The 22,537-nt window shown below is 25.8% G+C and overlaps 1 protein-coding gene across 10 annotated transcripts in view; it reads left to right on the top strand.

Annotated features, from left to right (window-relative positions):
• LOC111675656 (polypyrimidine tract-binding protein 1) overlaps positions 1–22,537 on the top strand; it is a 242,772-nt gene that overhangs the window by 149,845 nt on the left and 70,390 nt on the right. For 2 of the 10 annotated variants that reach the window (XM_046948409.1, XM_046948405.1), the window contains one exon: positions 1,688–1,732. The exons of the other annotated variants lie outside the window; for them this stretch is intronic. In XM_046948409.1, the coding sequence (XP_046804365.1) occupies positions 1,718–1,732 (15 nt within the window). In that variant the 5' untranslated portion in view covers positions 1,688–1,717. The remainder of the gene's footprint in view (positions 1–1,687; positions 1,733–22,537) is intronic. 10 annotated transcript variants of the gene reach the window in all.

The raw sequence follows: 22,537 nt of genomic DNA, 5'->3' as shown, positions 1-22,537 counted from the left end.
TATAATTATTAAATCATTTATGGCTTTAAGAGTTTTTGATACTGTACATTCACTTTAATTGTGGCCTTCACTGTAGAACAATTATTTATATTACACAAATATACCTTGATTACTTGAGGATTATTTGTATTAAATGCTTTACTTACTTATTTACTTTATTATTCTTTATGAATTAGAATTTATGCATAAATTGTATAGATAAGAAAACTATAAAAGATACAGTAGAATCACAATAAACATAGTGGATAGGTTAGAATGTATGTGAATTTTTTTAAGAAGCAAAGAAAATCAAAAACTTTAATTTTCGTTTTAAGAGCCTCATAAAGAACTCCTTTCTCCTAATCAACAACTAAGTAGTCACTACTGTTTGCTTCTTGGTTCTAAACTAACCATATGTTTAATTTACATAATGATTTTCGCCTTTTACAGTCTTTATTTGTTTTTGCATATGTATTGGTCTTTTAGTTCGGAATACTTTTGCATACAAAAGTGTGTCTTTAACTCTCACACTTTCGTTTTTTACTCCCTTTTAATATATGGATTTTATTATAATTTATTCTGTTTTATTATTGTTATTTGATTATTAATATTTATGGCATTTTCTTAATGTTTTTAATATTATTCATAACAAAATTACACACATATGTATGTATTCATAATTGTATGTTTTTGTTTATCTGTGTATATGTTAATTAATTATTTAATTGTTTCACTTATCACTTAATTAATATGGGATTTATTTATATGTATGTACATATATTATGCTTAAAAAAATTATTGTAAATGTTGTTGTTTTTTACACATTTTTTTTATTATTATAACGTTTGAAATGCTATTTTTAGAAAACCTAAAGAAAGTAATATTTATTTGAGGTATTTTACAATTTTTGAATTTCCATATTATTCAACTTTTCATTTAACTTTACTATTGCTTGACTTATATATAAATCTTCTTTTTCTTACTATTTAAACAATTTTGCAAAACATTTATCATTTGCTGCAGAGTTTTTTTCAAAATTTATGAGCTTTTAATTAACTTTTAATATCTCGAGGTTATATTTAATTATTTAAAATAAATTTCATGCAAAATTTAATATACATTTTATGGAAAAAAGTATTTATACAAAAAGTTTTATAAATATTACAGTTAATTTATGAAAAATTTCTTTTTTTCATAATTAAAAATTAATTGTAAAATATTTTCATAAAAAACAGATATTTTAAAGAATTTCAATAAAATTACTAGACCTAAAGGTAATGCAGCCTAAAAAAAGGTTATAAAAAATATATTTTGGTACCATCTAAAAGTAGGCAACATTAAATTTATTATAAGAATATCAACGTTTTAAAAAAGCTTTAACCAAATTCGCTATTAGAAAGTATATCCTAAAAGTAGGCACTATGTCTTTAAAGTATATCTTTAAAGTATCAAGCTATGACTAATGTATTTTGTTACAATCGTAGAATACATTATCAATAAAACTTTCTTTTTAATAAACATTGATTAAATAACTATTTTAAATAACAATGTATGAATAAGACCATACAAATTTTTTGAATTTCAGTCTAAAGTATTACATATATTTTATAGAAAGATGTAGTTCCTAAGTAAATATTTAACTTGTACCTTGAGTTATATTATTCTTAAATTATACTAATTTGTCTACACTAATTTTCTGTCTTTCCAGGTGAGTCCTCACGAATATTATCACATAAAAATGCCGCAAAAATTTGTAAGTTGTTTTTAATTTCATACTTTTACTTTTTTCATTCATTCAATCATTTCTAATTAATTTTTTCTTAAACTACTTCTCTAGTTTCTATTATTTAGAAATTTCTATTGAATTTATTTGTTAAGCACATAAAGGAAATATAAATTTCAATTTTAATTTCTAGACAAATTATTAATTGTTAAAATTAAATGAAAATTAAATCCTTGTTAAATAAAATACTTAACTTTCTCCAGCAACTGGTTACCAAAACAGCAAAATTAGGAAAATAAATTCTTTAGAAAGTTTAAATAAATAAATAATACTTGAACTAACAACACACTTAATATTATTCAATAAACCCCCCGCTGCTAAGGATTCTATTATACAGTATAACACAGACACACACATACACATACACAGCACATAAAATGATTATCAATTACTTGTAAATTTGTTGAAAATAGACAAAAACGATGAACGACCCTTATAAATACATATTTCATTAAGCTAATTTTTTCACTCCCTCTGTTACTACTGGCTTTGTTTTATCTATTTTGAATTGCAGATAATGTTAAGGGGAAAAAGTAACTTGTTGTGCTGCTTTGTTGTAGGGAGATTTTATGCCTATTTAGCAAAAAAATATATTAAGCTTAATTAGCATTTGTAGCATAAAAATCACTGGGGAGGCTAAACAAAACAAAAACCAAACATTAACTTTTAGAATTAAATAGACTACAAAGAAAGATAGAATAGAAAAGACAATGTGTCATGAAAACCAAAACGCTAATTATGATAATTGTTATTAAAAGAAATTTTACAGCAAAAATCTAATACACACACAAAACACTTTTACATACATTTAGACAAAAAGGTTAAAACAACAAAAAGTTTACAATCAGTTGGGCTTATGCTGCCTAGCTGCCACAACCATTAGGCCAAGTTCTTAACAAACTTTAGACTTGTATTTGTAACTGCCTTTAACGTTTTACTGTTTGGTTTGTCTGTGATGATATTGGCTGACTGATGGTTTTCAGTTAGTTGTACTATAATACTGGCCTCCTTTGGTTCTTTTGTGTATCTTAGTTAAAATCTCTTTTAATGTGTATTATATTGACTGTATGGCCTTTAAATCGAACAATTTTGTTGTGTAAAGTCGTTTTTATTACCCTAAACAGCCATCCAGCTTAATTTTAGTTCTATTGCTTAGAGTGCGTGTGTTTGTATTTGTGTTATAATACGAGTCCTTATCTCTATGCTATTTTTGTATGGTCTTCATGTTTGTTTTTTTTTTCTTTTTCTTGTGCCTAGAATATTATTCAAATATAAAGAAAGAGCTTTTACTTCTATTCTTAATATATCTACTTCGTGTTTTGTTGTTGTTGTTGCGAAAACTTGTTGAAGCTAGATAAGATGCTTATCATCAAGTTCAGAGTATCATCATCATTATTATTATCGTCATGAATGAATGAACGAACCATTATGTCTATTGCAAAAATTTGTTTTGTTTGCCTTTAATGGTTATTATGGGTGAGCTAAGATACTGTAAATAAAATGAATAAGGTAAATGAAATTAAAAGTAAATGTTATTAGTTTTTGGCAAATATTGTTTATAAAAACGTTTAATTGTCAATTACAGTTTAAAATTATATAAAAAATATAATAATTTGCAGTTCACGAATAATCCATTATAATATATTAATATTAAAAAAAACCTAAATGTATATATTATATTCCTAAATATTAAAATTGATTAAATATTAAAAAATCCCAAAAGTATGCCACACAACCTGAATGTATGCATTATTTCCCCATATATTAAAATCTTTTTAATATTAACATCCCTAAAGTATGCTACGATAACAAATTTGCCTAGCAGCCTCAGTTTAATTACTACTGCAATATAAATAAAAAATGTACCTTATTCTTTTCTTGCTGAGTATCTTAAGTACCAAAAAATAGAGAAAGCACACAAAAATCCAAAGTACTTGTTTATTTTTCTTAAGGAGTGTGCTATCTATGCGTGTGTATGTGCATAAAATGTGGCAGTATAATTTTTCCTTTAGTATTTATGTAAATTACTTTCTGATCAATCTGTTGTATAGTATTTAGTCTAATTAAAGACCCCTGCCAAAAAAAAAAAAAAATTCAGCAATATAATCACTACAACCTATTAACAAGCAAACCCAAACTCTTAAAAAGCGATACATAAAAAGTAATAGATAAAAAGAGGCGGAGAAGTTATCATAACAACGTCAAAGCAATGCTTAAGGGCTTGTGTTTATGTTTGCTATATGAAAGAAAAAGTAAAGGATTGTTTTTGTTATAATGTTGAGAAAAAAATTTTCAGGTTTATTTTTCATTTAAACAAAAACAAAAGCCTTGAAAAACATTATTTTGCTTTTAAAATAAAAAATATACAATAGAAATTTTCTATTCTTTACCTTTGTTTTTTTAAGTTAAATGTTATTGAGTTTTGCTAAAGTCAGGTGCCAGGGATTTTTGTTTTGTCTTTGGTTGTTATAGGAAAATATATTTCCACTCTATTTCCGGTTGTGGCAAAGTAAGAAAAAAACCAATTTCAATAATAATAACAATAACTTTTAAACTTTTGTTTAAACTTGAAAAGTTTATTTTCTTAACTATTAACCTATTTTCATATAATTTTTAATTTGTTTTTATGTATTTAGTTTAAACACTTTAATATTTTATTGATTTTAGTGTTCTAAGGAAAATAACAAATAATTTCGCAAATATTCAGAGAACAACCCAGTGCTTTAATTCAGCCTAGAAATAGGCATAGATTTCAATACTAATAGGTTTACCCCCATATTCATAAACAAATGTTTATTTTATAAACGATTTATAAATCAAATTTCGTATGGAAATTTTGTTTTATAAACATTTTATAAAATAAAATGCTGTTTATGAATATGGGGGTTAAAATACATATACACTTTAATACATCCTAAAATAATACTGAATGTATTCAATAAAATATTTACAATTACTTTTTAGTTGCCTTCTTTGACTTTTAAATGTGATTTTTCTGACAAACTTTTTAGAGACTTTTCAAAAAAGCTTTTCAAACTATAAGTTCTAATTAAAATGACGCCTGAATTGCTTTGATTTGTTGAGACTGTTAAATTGGCAAATACCAATGCAGATGAAGATTGCTATAGTTTTGCAATAAAGATGAACAACACTTCAAGTTTGTAGCCAAATGAAAGTATTTCTTTGCCATAATAGAAATTTAATTTAATTAAAAGGTCAAGCCCAATAAGGCCAATAACAAAAATCCAAAAAGATTTTAAAACTAAATATAGAAAACCAACAAAATATTTTAGGAAAATCTAAAGATTTTTATTGATTTTTAAATTCTTAAACAATTTGCAGGAAATTCAAATTCAATGTAACATAAAACTGTTTTGATTGAATATATCAAACAAATTGCAAGTACTTTTAATCAAATGCATACTTTTATTTAATTTTGTTATATTTTTGTTCATCTACTAATAAACAATAATGGTCAACAACTTGAAAATGTAGAGGAGCAAGACCTAAATAAATGAATAGTAAATGACTGCTCAAGTAGAAAATTTTTCAACACAAATATTATAGAATAAAATGGAAAAAAACATAGCAATGTTTATGTACTTGACAAACAACAAAATAGTAAAACATTTTTTTTTTTAGAAAAAAAAAAATCCTGAAAAGTCCATTGAGAATCAATTGCTGAATTAATTTCAATCTAACCAGAAATACAAAACAAAAAATCAACAACAGCATTAGACTTTCAACAGCAGTTAGGGGCAGAAATAAACTAGAAAACTGTGGATAAAATATATAAAAACCAACAGATTACAACTGAAAGTCTTAGATTGTAAAATTGTAAATAAATGTAGAGAGGAGAAGCACAGTAACATAAAAAACACAAAGAAGTGAAACTATGCAACAAAAAGAACATTCCAAAATCGTTAGGGGAATGAACTACTAGATTTTATATGAATTTTAATATGAAACAAAAAAAAAATAGAAAGAAAAGTATACATAAGTAAAAATAGTTTATTGAATTGTCGTATACTGCAGTGAAAAGAAAGAAAAACTCCAAACCCAAATTACTAAAATCACCATAAAAAAGTTTACTTAAAAAAAACAATAAATGTTAAAAATTCAAGCGGAAACCGGAAGTGTTGCTGAAACACAAACGATGATGAAAACAACAATAACTTAACTGCCAGTTATAAATTTGAACATATATTCTTACACATATTCACACAGACAAATATACTTCACCTTTTTTTGCGATGAATTGTTTTGTTTTTTTTTTTCATCTCTTTTTTTCTTTGTCCTTTTTTGGGTTGTCGTTTTGCTACAGCCAACAACTTCACAATATGATGAATGTCAATTCTAAAAATTTATGAATATTGAATAAATTCATAAAGCAAAAAAAAGAGAACTAAAACAAGGACTCAATTGTTGAGAGACGAGATAAAACAAAAAATACGGGTTAAAACATGTTTGAAAAAGTCATCACCATTTCGAATGATTTTACGTTAACTTTATTTTAGATATTAAAAATGTTGAGTAGTTTTAAAGATGGAAAAATCTTTTTCAATTCTATTTTTTAAATAAATTTTTAAACTTATTTTATTGCTTTAAACATTGTAAATTAAAACTTTTACTTTAAAAAAATTTAAGAAAATTGAAATTTGTACGAAATTTAACAATTTTCAAAATTTTAAGTTCAATGAAAAAAATGGTAGTAGAAATATTCCTTTTTTAAAATATGTATTAAAGTCTGTGTGCTAAAACACATATTTGGTCTAAATTTTATCAAAATATCTTGTAAATTGCGACCCAAGGTTTACATGGACAGCTTTAGAGTGGATAGTATTATTCCTATGATAAAACATATTTTATATTATAAACCTTTTATAAAGTGCAAATTTGTTTATGAATTTTTTAAAAACATATTTAACATTTCTAACTTTTTTAAACAAACTTAGAAAACATGTTGCTATAAAAACTCTCTTTTGCAATTTCTGTTATTAAATTTTTATGCCATTTATTAACAAACAAATACACAGATTTTAAATAATCATGTTATACACATACAAAATTCTATAAAAAAACATACACAACTGTAAAACCTTAACAAGTTTTTCCATATTTTTTCCATTAGGTAAGCATTTGCTATTGTAGGTATTAATATTAGAAAAAAAACCCTTTTACAATATTAGATTTAACATGTAGTTAAAGATAGAATAACAAAAATATACTACATGTGCAAAATACAATCATACGCTTTTGACTGCAATACATACATATGCATCTGTGCCAGATTTTTTTTTCATAACAAAACAAAAACAAAACTTGTGAGTTTTAGTTTATGTTGTCATACTTACATACAAGTATTATTAAGCAAAAAAAAGCGCAATAGAAAAACCATTTTCAATAAATTTATCTTGTATTTTATGAAAAAATAGAAAAAAAGGAAAATCAAAATGTGTGTGTAATATTTAAACCGGCTGTTAGTAACGGACGTTTAAGGCACAAATACACATACACATGAAAGAGTGTTAGTGTGTTGCTGTTTAGATAAAATTATTTACTGAACCATTTTTACAGATAAGAATTCATTTTCTAGGTTTTTTTTAATAAAAAACTACAATATTTTCCTCTTTATGATTATTTCAATTGAGAGCCATTGATTTTCTAGCAAAATAAAAGGAATTGATTTAGTAGAGTCCTGTTTTTTTTTCTTGATAAATAAATTTACTTTTTATTAAATATATTTATAAAATGAGTTTATTTCATCGTAAGGTTATCAAGAAATATTGAAATAAAGAAAACTAAATTAAAATTTTATTTTAAAAGAGTATTTGAAGCAAAATATGTAAAAGGATTATTTTGTTGATTAATAAATTCTTCATAAAATATAAAATAATATTTATTATATTTAAACTACAGATATTTGATTAGAATTTACTATATTTAAGTTATTTAAAATAATTTTATTAATTAATTTAAAATTTTTGTGAAATAGTAATAAAACTTAAAAAAATAATTGGATTTACACATTTTTTATGTAAAATAATACAAATAATAAAAGTTAACTTAAATAAAAAATAGTATAAAATACTTTTCTAGAAAACTTTTTTAAATTATATTAAAAAATATAAATTTCAATTAAATTATAACTGAAATCGATATTAACCTTTTAAATAAAATTGCAGTTTAAATGTAAATATTTTCCTCCCTAACACACTACCACCTCTACAACTATTTGCTACAATTATATGCAAAATATCCACCATTATAAGCATTATATTTTCCACTTACTTCTACTATTCCTTACTACAACTTACTGCCATAGCGTTTTTTTTTAATAAATACAAATACCAACTGAATGAATAAATATGAATGCAATATCATCAAGAACAATAAACCGAGTAATAGTGGAAATAAAAAAGTTTAATGAATTAAAAAAAGAAAAGAAAAAAAAAAAAACATTTGAATACATTTGTATTTCAACAGCAACAACACAATACCTGGTTAGTCATGTAAACTATAGTTTAGTTTAGATTTTCTAGTAAAAATAAATGGTTTGTATACAATTACAATAGCGAATATAACACAGCTCTACCTTACTCTTAGAGTTTAAATAAAGAAACTTTCAACAGGTTTTATGTTGCATATAGATGTTGTAAAAAATCAAAACTAATATAGAAAAAGATAGTTAAGAATGTCTGGCTTGGAACTGTTTATTTATACATTTTGTTCTCCTATTTCTGTTAGAGTGTAGTAACATTATAATGATGATTTCCTTGTAATGTTTTAAATGCAAGTATGTCTTTCTCTCTCTCTCATGTAAATGTAAAAAATTTTATTAAAATAAATTTAGTTTATTTTTGCTGGTTTTACTTACCATTCGCCTTCATAGAGCACCTTTATATTATTTCAAAATTAAATGATTTTGTTTTATTATAAAAAACTTTAAATTAAAAAATAACATCAATGTTAATTTCTTTAGCTTTTGTTTTTCAGCTCTAGCAACCAACTTTCTTAAACAATATCTGCACTTGTATTCCCTCTTTTAGCATATTTACCTTTTTCTACATTAAAAGCATCAACCTAGCCACAGCAAATAAAACTAAATCATGGAATATATTTAGAACTGCCAAGGAAAAGAAACAACAAAAAGCAAAATTAATCTAAAAAGTTTTTAATGCGCTTTTAAATCACGATGATGATGATGATGATGTTTTTGCTTATTTTTTCAACTCCTTTTTTGTTGTTTTTTCTTTAACCTAACCATTTAGCCATTTGTTTGTATACAACTGGTAAAGTCTTTCTCTGTCTTCCTCTCTCGCTTTTAGGCATCTACTGTTTGCTTACACATTAAATGTTGATGTTTCTAAAAGAAAATTGTTGCATTTTGTTGATTTCTGTGGTTATTTTCCTGTATATCTCTTTTTATACTTTGCGCATATTATCATTGTCGGTGTATTTGTATTTTGGTTGCATTTTTGTTATATGTGCTTTTGCATACAATTAAATTTATCTAGCTTGTTAACAAATGAATAAACTACTTTGTCTGATTTTAAGCAAAGATCTTTGTTGTGTAAAAAAGAAAATATTTCCACTTTTGGAGAGAGAACATTTCAACTACATATTTGCAGAGTTTGTGAATTTTTCAATTCTTATTGTTAAGCTGTAACTTCCTTGTTTTAAATTAAATTGAATAATTTTTAAAAATACAACTTTTCTAGTATAGTTTTTTAAAGCAATTTTCATAAAAATCCACAAGGCGTATGATTATTATCCAATTTTTTATATGAAATATATATAAATCATACGCCTTTTGATTTTTATACACACTGTTAAATATTTTGCAATTTTTTTTATTTTCTAAAATAAAAGATTTTAAATTTAAATTTTTTATATATATTTTTTGCAAACCACTGTTCCATGATGCACACAGTACTCTACCATATCTTTGGCAAACTGACAGACAAACACCCACTAAATTATATTTTCAACTTAGCCGTGCAGCAAGCAATGTTTCATATTCTATTTTATCTGTTTTTTCCTTGTTGTTCTTGTATATTTGTTTTTTTTTATTTTTTTGTTGATCCTACCACACTGAATAAAGTATGCGGCAACTGGCAACATAATAAACGTTCCACGTACTTTTAATACTATAAATGAATTTGTAAGCTGCATTTTCTGCATGGTTGTTTAAGGACCTGTTGATTCTCTCTGTGTGTGGCAAAGACACTGTTCTGAACAATATTTAAGAGCAGTAGTTTATTTTGTATTTGTACTCTGTGTATGTTGTAATTGACGTTAAATTAAGTTTAAAACAGCAAAAAAAGAACAGGAAAAAAAGGAATTTGTTAAAAAAAATGTTAAAATTCGCTTAAATTTAAACAATTACGTAACTGTAGCTAAGATAGGTGAAAACAGAGAAAAAATCTGTGCTATGATAGTTATTTAAATAATTAAACGAAATTTGTGAGAATTACAAGTTTTGGTACTACTGTAGATAATTATATTGAGACTAATAGAGTGAATAAAAAGTAAAAAAATGTAACCGCTTCTAGGTTAATTTTATGCTTGTAAACAAGTTTGTCATTTAATTCTAATTATTATTTTAGTTATTTAGTCAATTTAAGTCTGAATTATATGTGATTTCTAACAAAAAGTCGCCTTTACTTAGATATACCTTTTGTTTAACCAATGATTATAACTATTGGCATTTTCTTTAAACATTTTATTTATACTTTGCTTGTCAATTTAGCGCCTTACGTAAAGGTATATGAGGCGTATGATTTATTTATTTTTGTTCTGTGTAATACTCATACGCTCTATATACGCCCTAGTTTTGAACAATTTTATTTGCTAAAGATTTCAATAGATAATGCATACTAATTGCCAGTTTTATAATAAATCTTTTAACTTAATTTTTTTAAATTTTTACTACTTTTTCAAACTTTACTGTTAACCATACGCAGCATAAGAATAAAAAAATGTATGTTAAAAAAATAGTAAACATTTTTTAAATATTCATAAACACTTAAAAAGACAGACATAGAAAAAGTATCATCACTTGCATATTTAGTTGCTGACACACTTAAATGCTCGTTAAATACACTACGATGTGTTGGTTTTGTTTCTATGTGTGTAAACTCACACATGAATATCAATTTTAACACCTACAGTCACACACACACACACATACAACAATGAGAATTTTTTTATCATAACAATCCACTTGTTAAGAGTTTTTTTCTTTTATTTTAACATTTTTCTTCATTTTTCTTTAGTATATTTATATGCTAAAGTTTATATAGTACAAACATGTCTAAATATTGTTAACAAGCAGCAGTAGCATTATCTTGAGATTCTTTTGCTGAAAGTGTTAGAAATCCTAAAATACCTTTAAAATAATAGGCAAGAAAAAAAAACAAGAATTCAGAAAAACAAAAAATTTGTGTCTTTGCAGTTTTGTTAGTTAAAACAAAAGAAAGAAAAAAGCTTTACATATATTTAGGGTGTTAAATGTAAACAATACCATATTATATATGTTTGTATGTATTTATGCTTTAATTTCTACTACTCACTCTTTTGGTCTAAACATTTAGGAGTTTAGTTACGACTGCTGCTGCTTATACTTTAGTTTGCTTTTAGACTCTCTACCTAGCTAAAGCATACATGCAATTAAACGTTAAGCTCTCTGTATAAGATAACATATACATGTGTGTGTTTGTCTGTTGATTTCTATACTTCCATCAAAAAGAATAAGATTTGAAACTAAATATGAAGTACCAAAAGTCAATATTCAATATAGAATAGAATCCAAAACTTTGAACTGTTAAAGCTTTTAAATTTAATTAAACCTTTAGAGGTTCTTGACTGTTAAACGTTAAAAGGAACAATTCTAATTTCCAATCTTTGTTTTAACTTATTGTATACAACATATCCGTTTCCTTATTCATTTCACTGCACAGTTTTAATAAAACACATCCTTTTATGTTTAAACGTTTGTGCATATTTGCTGTATGTGTCATCATTGTCATCATCATTGTCGTTGGTATTGTTGTCAGCTTTAAAACATAAGAGAAAAATATATATGTATTTAAATATGTACATATGTGTATGTTTCAAATTCAAAATAACGATATACCACTATACGAGGCTTTTGTGTGTGACAATAAGCAACATCAGCAAGTTTACTTTAATCAAACATATACACTCCTTCATATATTCTCACAAAAACACACGTATTCTGGCAAAAAGACAAAAACAAACACACAAACTAAAGATTACTCTTGTTTCTAGCAAGGCTGGCTTTTTTTCCTTTGCTGCTGTTGAATATAAATAAAATACTATACTCTACACTCTACCTAGTGCTAAGTACTTGTACTTAACTGTTCTCTTCTTTAGCCATATTTTTTTGTTGTTCTATAATTTAAGTATAAAGCAATAGGTGTGTGCGTACATGTGTGAATGAGTAGGTTGGTTTTTATGTTAGTGAAATTGTTATAGTAAAAAGGAAACTCAGTTTCTTAAGCCTTAACAATTACTAGGTTGTAGTTAAAGTACAAACGTTACAACACTAAATGTTTAAATAAAATCTTTAGTAGAGGGAGGGTTTATACATGAATATGTAGTTAAAACATATATTAACAATATATAAACAAAACATTTCATTTAAAATGTAAAAATTCACAGTTTTTTTATATTTAACTTAAATATTAACAATTTATACTGTTCTTTGTGTGTGTGTGTTGTGTTTATTTCCCTAACAATTTAAAGACGAGACATTTCAACCAATTAAAGTTTAATGACTTGAATTTCAAATTCGTGGTGTTGTGTCATTTTTGTTATGTTAATTTTTGTTGTTTTGCGGGAATTATATAGGCGGTTTTGATAAATGTGTCAATATTGTTTTAAATAATACAAAACAAAATAAAATTAAACTTTTATGTTAGTGCTCAACATTAGAGGGGAAATGAATTTGTAGTAAAATGTTAATGTGAAGTTAAAAAATAAACATTTGCTATTAAATTACGAAAATAACTAGTAAATTTTGAAATAGCTTGAGATTAGCATAAACACTTGGTTTAAGAATAACTTAACAAAAATAATAGAACATTTTTAAGACATTTAAGATTTCTAAAAAAAAAACTTTAAAAACTTTAGTTTTAAAGGCTTATGGTTGAAAGCTTGTTAAATTTACTTTAAAGAAAAGTAATTTTGTTTAATTCACAAAAGTTTGCATTGGCGTATGAATAATTTATTTCTGCTATAAAACTCATACGTCTAAGATATTAGTTTAAATTAATTAAAAATTTTTTGTTGTTTTAACTAGAAAAGTTGATTTAAATCTCTTTGATAACTTTCTAATCATTTGTTTGTTTTTTAACCTACTAGGTCTATAAATTATTTTTTTATTTATGACCCTCAACCATTTTCCTTCAAATATTTAAAATCTTTTTGGTATTTTAAAAAAATTACACACGTATGTTAATTAACTTTTTTCAGCTACAACAATTTGTTTGGTTTTCATTTCCTAAAATACGTTTTTTTCTAAGTAAAGACAATCTTAAACATGTTAGACAAACACTACTAACACCTTTAAATACCTCTACTTATTCCTTTCTTCCCCTTAATATTAGAATTTTGTTATTATTTTAACCGATTTACTGCTGATTAAGCGGTTTTTGTATGTGGGTTGTTTGTTTTCCTTTAACTTTAACTTTAATGCTTAAAGCTTAAATTGTTAAATTTTTTTCTTCGCCACGAAATATTCTTTTGTATGTGTTAGTCAAACGGTCTGTGAAAAAAACAAGCTTTAAATCCTCTTTTGTGACGGGTGTTAACAAAGTGTTAATTTAACATTATCAAACAAATGTGTAAATGGGAAAAAGTATGAAAAAAAGTTTTTTGGAACCAAGAGCGAAAGGAAAAAAAACGCCAAATCGTAAAAAATTATAAAACAAACGTGTGTTGGTTTTTGCTGCAGCTGTTGTTGTTTTGCTTTTTACCTTATGTAGCTAAACCAAATGTAAGTCTGTCTGGTTAACTGTTTGGTTAACAGCACAGAAGAAAAGGGATATAATTTTGTTGAAAGGCAACAAAATAAAAGCAACAGCTTCGTTTTTGTTTGTTTCTTTGTTTGCTTGCTTGTACATCGTATCGAGAGTAGAGTAGCAAAATAGCAAAAATTGCTAATTAAAAATTTATGTAAAGTTTGCTGTAATAGCATTTTTAATTAATGCTTTACCCTGGCCTTACTTTTCTCTACTCTACGTTTTCCTATAAAATGCAAAAACCTTTTTTTTGTATACTACGGTGATTATAATATTAACACCAACGCCACCACCAAAACTCTGCAGCAGCAACAAAAGCAGTGTAAAAGCAGGCAGCATTATCTTTATCATATTTTCGTTTTTTTTTTTCGTATTTGCAACATTAGCAACTAACCCTTGCTTTTTGTTTTTGTTGTTTTTGTTTAACTTTCGTGCTAAACACATTATTTTATTATTGATGGTGGCGAATATGTACATAAAAAATGTTAAACAGTTGCAAACAAAACAGTAGAAAATTTTATAAAAAAAGTATGCAGTTGTAGTATTTACTTTAGGTTTAAAATATTTACTTTTTATTTAATATAGCAATAAGTAGACTGATATTTTTTTAAAACTCATTTAATAAAAAATTTAACTTTGAAATCCATTTGTTCGCTTGTATTTTCTTATTCAAGCAAATTTTGCTATTATTTTAAAAATTCCTAAAAGTATGCTGTATATTTTTAATGTGAACTCTAAAGCATTTATTATTAAAGATATTCCTAGAAGTCAAATCAAAATTTTCTTAGATCAATTGAAACTACAAGTCCTATTATAGCAAACAGTTTATAAATTGGAAATGATAACTCATCTCAGTAACCTCTTAGCCACCCTTATAAGATTTACTACAACCCCTCCATTTTCAGCCTCCACTGTAGGTTTAACAAATTTTCCATTCTATATGAATATGATACAGAAGTAAAGAATGAAAATAATAGATTAAAACCATCTATGAAAATTAATCATTAAAAAACGCATGAAAATGCTACTCTACTCCACATTATATTCTCTTCTAACTTTGTTACGCTGTATTTTCAACAATAACACACGCATTCTCATACCATTACACCTAACATAAAAATTTATATAGAATTTTTAATTAGATTTTAATAAGTATTTGGAATTTTATAGACCAAAAACAAAACGCGCTTATATGTATTTGATAATGAACAATTAAATAATTTATGCTGTTTGACGTTAAAATGTACAAAACACAAACATAAAATATTAAAATGAGTAATTTTTCCCCGACAAGATTCTTTGAATTTTTTTTTGTATAATTTCTGTTAATTTTATGAATATTTAATTAATTTTAAATAATTTAATATTTGCTTTGGAGTTTTGAAAACTAATTAAGAAGAGAATGAAAACAATTAAGAGAAATTGTTCGGCTTTTGTTTATTAATTTTATTATGACTAAAGGTGGTGACAGCAAATTGAAGTTATTTGATGACAGAAATTGTTTAATTAATTAGTTTAGACTGCAAATAAAATTTTATTTAGATTTTGATTTTTGAAATTCTCTAAAGTAGTTAATAGTCTTATAAAGTTTATTATAAGTAAAATTTTTATAGTAATTTAGTAAATCCTTTGCAAGTATACAAAACATTTTTAATAATATGTTAGCCCTGAGATAGGCAATTTATTTTTATTTTATATTGATTTCCCTTTAAATAGACAATCTTATTTTTTTTAATAAATATAATTAATTAACAATTGTTTGCTTTTAACTTATTTACCTTAAAAACTAAAATCTCTGACACTCCTAGGTAAATTAAAATTTTTCATTAAAAATCCCTCAATTATACTACACAATATTTCCATTTACTCTAACAAAACAATGCAAAGTATGTAAACAATTATTTTCTTCTTACTACTATACATTTACATAAGAATTTTACATTTCTTTTGGGTTTCAACATTTAGACGTAAATTAAATATTTAACAAGAATTTTATATATTATATTAGGACTAATAAAAGCCTCAAGCATTTATCAACAAACAACAAAACAATACAATACAGACGTCTAATAACAATGACAATGACATTAAGATTTCTCGACCAAACCCTGAAATTTCTAAAATAAAAATAAAAGAAAACAATTTAACTAATGATCAACCTTAAAATTAGTCTACAAATTACCAAGAACAAAAAATGAATGAAAAAAAAATCTTAAAAAATATTTATTATAAAATGGAATTAAGACGCTGGCAACCACAAATAAAACAGGAAAAAAATTAAACACCACAACGATTAAATGTTGTCCTCAACAATAAAGCAACAAAAACTGAGAACGGAAACATCAAAATGACATCCATTAGCACACCTATTAATCACAACAATAACAAAACTAATGAAAAGCATTTCAAAGCCGGTCACCAACCCCCCTATATTCACTCTTTTGCTCAGCACCCTTCATAAATGAATGTTTAAGCAAACTTAAGAAAAATTGAAAATATTCACAAATTGAAGTGGATGTTTGATAACACACAAAACTAAAAGCAAATGGAAAATGACAGACACCACCACCAGCAAAAGAACTTAAATGTCACTTACAGTAGTACAGCTGTCAGTTGAAATTGTTGTTACTATTGTATGAGTATCATATTTAAAACTAAAAGCAAAATATTAAAACACACTCAAAGAAAAAAATAAAATGTTGTGTGTGTAAGTGTCAAATAAAAAAATGACACGCGGTTTCTTTATGAAAAAACAAAAAAGAAAAACACTTTATACGAAACTCAAGACAACAACTACTCTTTCCCTTTAAAGGACCAAAATTAACAAATAACAACAACATACCACACAAAATAGCCGGCAAAATAATGTGCAAATGATGTTAAAGTAATAACGAAATAAATGAAGGTGTGTATGTTAAGGGCCATAAAGACCGACAAAAGGACGGACGAACGGATGTTATAAACTTAGAGCTTTACAAAAGCCAATTTTTCATATGATGCTTTTTGAAGGTTAAAACTGTGCCGCAACAACAAAAAATAATGATAATGACGTTAATAATGACCAAGATGTTAAGGAAGACCATGATAATGAGCGTGCTATTTTAAGCAACACCATGAATTTTTATATAAATAAAAATAAATGCATACTTCAAGGTAACCAAAAACGATAATGTTAATGTGTAGTCACATCAAACTTAAATCTAACATTTAAGCACACAATAAAACCACTAATAATGTAAAGATGGGTGTAGTGGAGTCTCTACCCCAAGTTATAAAAGTTTTGAGGATTGGTATTTAATGATATCAGAGGGGAAATAGAAAAAAAGGCAAGAGAAATGAAACAGAAAAATTAGCTAGAAACAGGTGACTGAACCAATTAACAAAACAAAGTTTTTAGTGTCGTTGTCGTCGTCATCATCACACTAAAGTGACATATACTAAGAGCTCTGACATGGCTGGCTGCCACAAAAGAAAATATAGGAGACAAACAAAACAAAAAAAAAAAAAAAATAAGTCCCAAGAAATTGTTCAATGATACAAGTATGTATACTTACGTAAATGTTGAATGGTGTGTAAGAAATAATTAGCAGGTTTTTAGTATAGATTAGTAAAGGTTGTCATAAAAAGTAGCAGCTGTTGCCTGGAGTCAAGGCAGTCATTTTGAGTTTAGTTTCGGTAAGTTCCTTTAATGCCCACCACATGAAGTGACAGGGAGAGAAACACAACCAGCACAAATGTGTCAAAAATGTAAAATATATAAGAAAAACGTGTTGGAAGAGTTTTATAACAATGTTTGTAGGGAGTTATTTTCAATCAATCAGTAACGAATTGTTAAAATGAGCTACAAGGTAGCTTAATTAACCTATTTGTTATTATTTTTAATGCTATGTTTTTTGAAATATTTAAAATATGTCTAAAAGTAGACTATAGTATTTACACTTTAATTCATTCTGAAAGTATGCTACATAAAATATACATAATAAAGAGAACAGCACAAACAAATAGCATTCATAAATAACATTTTATTTTATATAAAATGTATAAAAAAATTTCTTGAAAAGAAAGATTTTTAAAATTTAAGAATTAATAAAAATATAAACTTTATTTTTATTTAAGTTTCAACTCTATTGAATAGAAAAGAAGGTTACAAACTTATTGCAACATTTAATTACTTAAAGTAAATTTCTAACCACATTTTTATAGTTATGAGCCGAACAGAAAGAAAGGAAGAAAAAAATAATAAAACACATCAAGTGAAAATGTCTCACAAGTTGAAAATTAATTTCTCTAAGGAATCAAGTTGTATAAAGAAAACAAAATCATCTACAAGAAAACAAGACATCCTAAGAAAATAAAAGAAATAAAAAAGGCAAGAAAAACATAAAATGACAAACAAGTAGATATTTTAAAGGTAACCTAAAAGCACACTATACTTAGCAAGATACAGAAAAAAATATAAAACGCAGAAAACATTACAAGTAGACAGACAGACAATTAAGACGCAGAGGCAAGCTAACAGTTAAAACAGGTTGCTACTGTAAAATAGCTAAAGTTCATCTGGCTTTAGAGCTGTTTTTATGGCTAAACATACACACACACATACATGCAGCAACAAAATGATGAAAATGTATAAAAAGTTATTGTGGTTATATGTCGGTTTGTTTGTCTGTCTGTCTGTCTGTCGGTCGGTCTGTCTGCCTAACTTAGCAAAGGTTTTTCTTCATTTCTATTTTCTTTATTTTTTGGGGAATATAATAGCAACATAATAATATAATATGTTGGTTAACTACTACTACTGCTTGTACTAAGTATGTATTTACCTAGACCACTTTTCCTCATGCTGCTTAGTACATCACTGTGTCCTTTATAGTAGATCATAGCATATTCTATTAGCAATTATAAATATGGAATGCAGCCAACCACATTTTACATTTTACAAGCCGCAATAGCAGCACTGACAAAATAACGTAAAGCAAGTACTTAGTACGTAATATTATAAGAAAAAAATATATATGTAGAAATGTTTTACAAAAGAGATTATCATTATCATGATGTTAAAAGAATGACAACATTTATGTAGCTTATAAATAAAAAAAAACAAAACTTACCACAAAAAAATTGCAAGAAAAAATAACGAATTTTTTATTTACATTTTACACGTAATGTCGTCTTGCTGACTGGAGGTTTAAAGGAAAATGTTTATGAAAAATTCTCATTTAATATTAAAGTATATCTTTTTTAATTACAATTTTTAATAACTTTAATTAAAACATCTAAGTAGCTCAAAGGCAACAAAATTTATTAAAAAAACTTTAGTTTTTAATAAAAAACTAGCCCTAAAGTAGGCAATGTAATTTTGTTTATATAAAACACCTTGAAATATGCAATAGTTTAAATTTATTTTAAAAATTATTTTAAAAAATATAAATTAAATTTCATTATATTAAAAGAATTTTACATTTTTGTGTTGGGTGAATAAAAAAATTGTTTAAATTTTTCTATATTAACCCCCCCCTAAAATGTATGAGTTGCTGTAGGTATAGCTCTATATTTCATTAACACAAATGTATGTACATATGTGTGTATTTATATACAAAATGTTACTTAGTTACCAAATCACATGTTGTCTGTATTGTCCTTCATTTAGATTTGTCAGTTATTTATCATTTCATTAATACAAGTGCTGCATATTTTGAATTTAAAGTATTTTAAGTACGTACATATGCGTTTCTACCGAGTTGTTGGTGTATTAAAACCTCATCGTCATAAATATTGTTGATGGTGTCCTCGGCTCTCGGGATGATGATGATAATGATAATTGTGATGACTGACTATCCCTCCAAAAAGAACGGATGTAATTATGTGACAAATGATGAAATATGTCTGTAACTGTTATGTGTTTAGTGTTTATGTGCCTGGGTTTTTGATTATATGCCCGTTAATGAGTTGTTGTAGGTTGGTCCTGTGTTTATTTGTTTGTTTTTGGTGTCGATAGTAATGGAGCCATTACAGATTATAATGATGGTCGTTTATTTCTAGCGAAAATAAAAACTCTTGTTTGTTTTATAGTAATGCCTCATTATAATCAAAAAAGAAAATATTTTAAGATTTTCTAAAATATAGTTTTATGCAACCAAATTTGCATTGCTGTTACAAAATTTTGTTATTAAATGAAATTTCCGTTAAAAACCAACCAACACTTCATAAATTTTTATAGTGAAAAATTTAAATTTTATTGCAAGCATTTGGCAGTTGTATAACAACACTTATGTTAATGCATACATACATATGTATTCACTTTTTTGCATACATATTTTTTGCGTTTTTAAATATGTTTTAATAAACCGCTACATGTTTAAACCTGCGCCTGTATTTTTACTTTAATTTTTTTGAAAGTTATTAATATGAAAATAAGTATATTTTTGTATATTTACTCATACATTTACAGTAAATTCACAATGAATAAATCCCATAATTAGCGCTATGTGAATTTATAAATGTACATCCGGACGAATGGTCGAGTTGTTGGCCATTCATAAAACATGCAAACGTTGTGAGTTTTAAACAAATTTACATACAAAAATTAAGGAGACTAAATTGATAAGTGTTTAATTTACTGTTAACATTAACAATGCACTTTCTTAAAAAATTCTAAATATTGTGTAAAATTTTACATTTTATGTATAATTTAACATTTTCTGTAAAATTTACATATTGTGTAAAGTTTTACATTTTGTTTAAAATTTTTAATTTTATATAACATTTTTTAATTTGTGTAGAATTTTATATGTAAAATTTAAAATTATGTAAAAAAAAATAAACTTTATGTTTAACTAAATATTTTGTGTAAAATTTTACACATTGAGTAAAATTATAGATTTTATAAAATCAGCACAAAATTGTACAATTATGGAAATATTTGGTAAAATAACACATTCTGCGTTTTAGCTTTAATACAAAAAAACCTTGCATACTTTTATGTTTATGTTTCAATTAAAAATAATTAAAAATAGTTTAAAATTTAAATAATATTTTTAATGACTTATCTAACTACCTGCCTTAATATTTACCATATGTACATTATAAATAAGTGCACGTGTATATTTTTTCGCTTATTTGTTTGTATCAGGTCAGGTCATCATCATATTGTAGATTTAAGTCTACCTCAGCAACAATAGCAACAACATGAACTGATGACTATGAATAAAGTACTTTTGGTATTCAACAAAAACACACATACAACACGCAACATTAAAGAACATAAACGAACAATGACTATTGACCACGCAAAGGCGACAATGGTTAGTATATGGTTAGTTTTGAATGCATTTTTGGATACGGTAACGGAGATGGCTTGGTTTGGCTTTGCCTGGACCTTTGTTGGCCGGTTGAGTAATGTGCTAGAGCTATTTGTCAGACCAAACCAAAGTAAAGCCAAACATGCCATAAAACTAAAGTCAGTCAAAAAACAAACACAATATGACGTCATAGCAAAAGAGATATTAAAATAAAAGAGTGAGTGAGAGTTATAGGTGGAGGGTTCATATCATAACAACAATTTGTGTTGGTGTTGTTAGGTCTGTTGAAACCGGATACGGATGACTTTGGTAATGTACTGTATGTGGTGATTATGGTACATACTTTCATCGTCATCATTATAATCACAATATTGTAACTGTTGTCCATACAGCTTATGGTTTACATACACAGTCAGTAGATTCATTCCTTTTTTTATAAGCTGAGGTTATACACACACGTCAGGTACAGATTCAGTCCACAAACGTGTGTGTTGGTCATTGAGTGATAGCAACAGCAACAGGAAATAAAACAATATTTGTGTGTTTAAGAGCACGCTGTGGATTTGTTACAAAAACATTTTAACATACACAATTGGTTAAAATAAATACTATTATGCATAAAAGAAAAACACATACGTATTGGTAGCAAAAAAAAAAAAGAAAATCATATTGCAGCAAGGTTTTGCGTATAAGTTTTTACATTAAAATAATATATAAAAAAAATCATTTTATTTCTCCCACCTAAAGCAGACAACTAAAAAAAACATTAAAATATGCTTAATATGTTAAACTTTGTGCGCATAAACATATAAGCTGCTGTGCATAACTACAAGCATATTTTCATGCAAAATTTTATCAATTAAATTATTTAATACAAATATTTATGAAAATATTTTTAAACAAAAAATTGAAGTAAAATGCCTATTAAATATTTAACTATTTTGTCGGCAAACATAACTCGTTGGACAATGATTGTTGTTATCGTATAAAAATTTACTGCTGGCAGGTTATTAAACGGATGTATCCACTCTTACTCCAATATACTCACGCAAAAAAACGTTATATTTTCAGAGCAAAAGAAAAATAATATTGCATGTCTGTTGTAGTAAACTGCTCAGTGTTGTTTTTTTGTTTTTCTCCTTTTTAAAGGAAAATCAACTTTATTTCCGCTCATATTAATTGATGTTTGTAGTTATTTACACAAAAAATGTATTCATATTTGTTTGCTTTCATACATACATATATGTATGTACATGTAGACCAAAGTATGCCTGTTTAAATATAGTGGTAATCAGAATTTAAATATAAATCAATATTGCTTATGTTGCATGCCACACCACCATGTGTATGTGGTAATGTGTGTAAGTGTAATTACTGAATAAAAATTTATGTTTAACGTTTTTTTTTTATATTTCTGTTTCAATTCTATT

The sequence above is a fragment of the Lucilia cuprina genome, chromosome 4, assembly GCF_022045245.1.
Source record: "Lucilia cuprina isolate Lc7/37 chromosome 4, ASM2204524v1, whole genome shotgun sequence".
In the NCBI taxonomy this organism is placed as follows: domain Eukaryota; kingdom Metazoa; phylum Arthropoda; class Insecta; order Diptera; family Calliphoridae; genus Lucilia; species Lucilia cuprina.
Note: the sequence above shows the minus strand (reverse complement) of the source record. Positions and strands in the feature narration are given on the sequence as shown.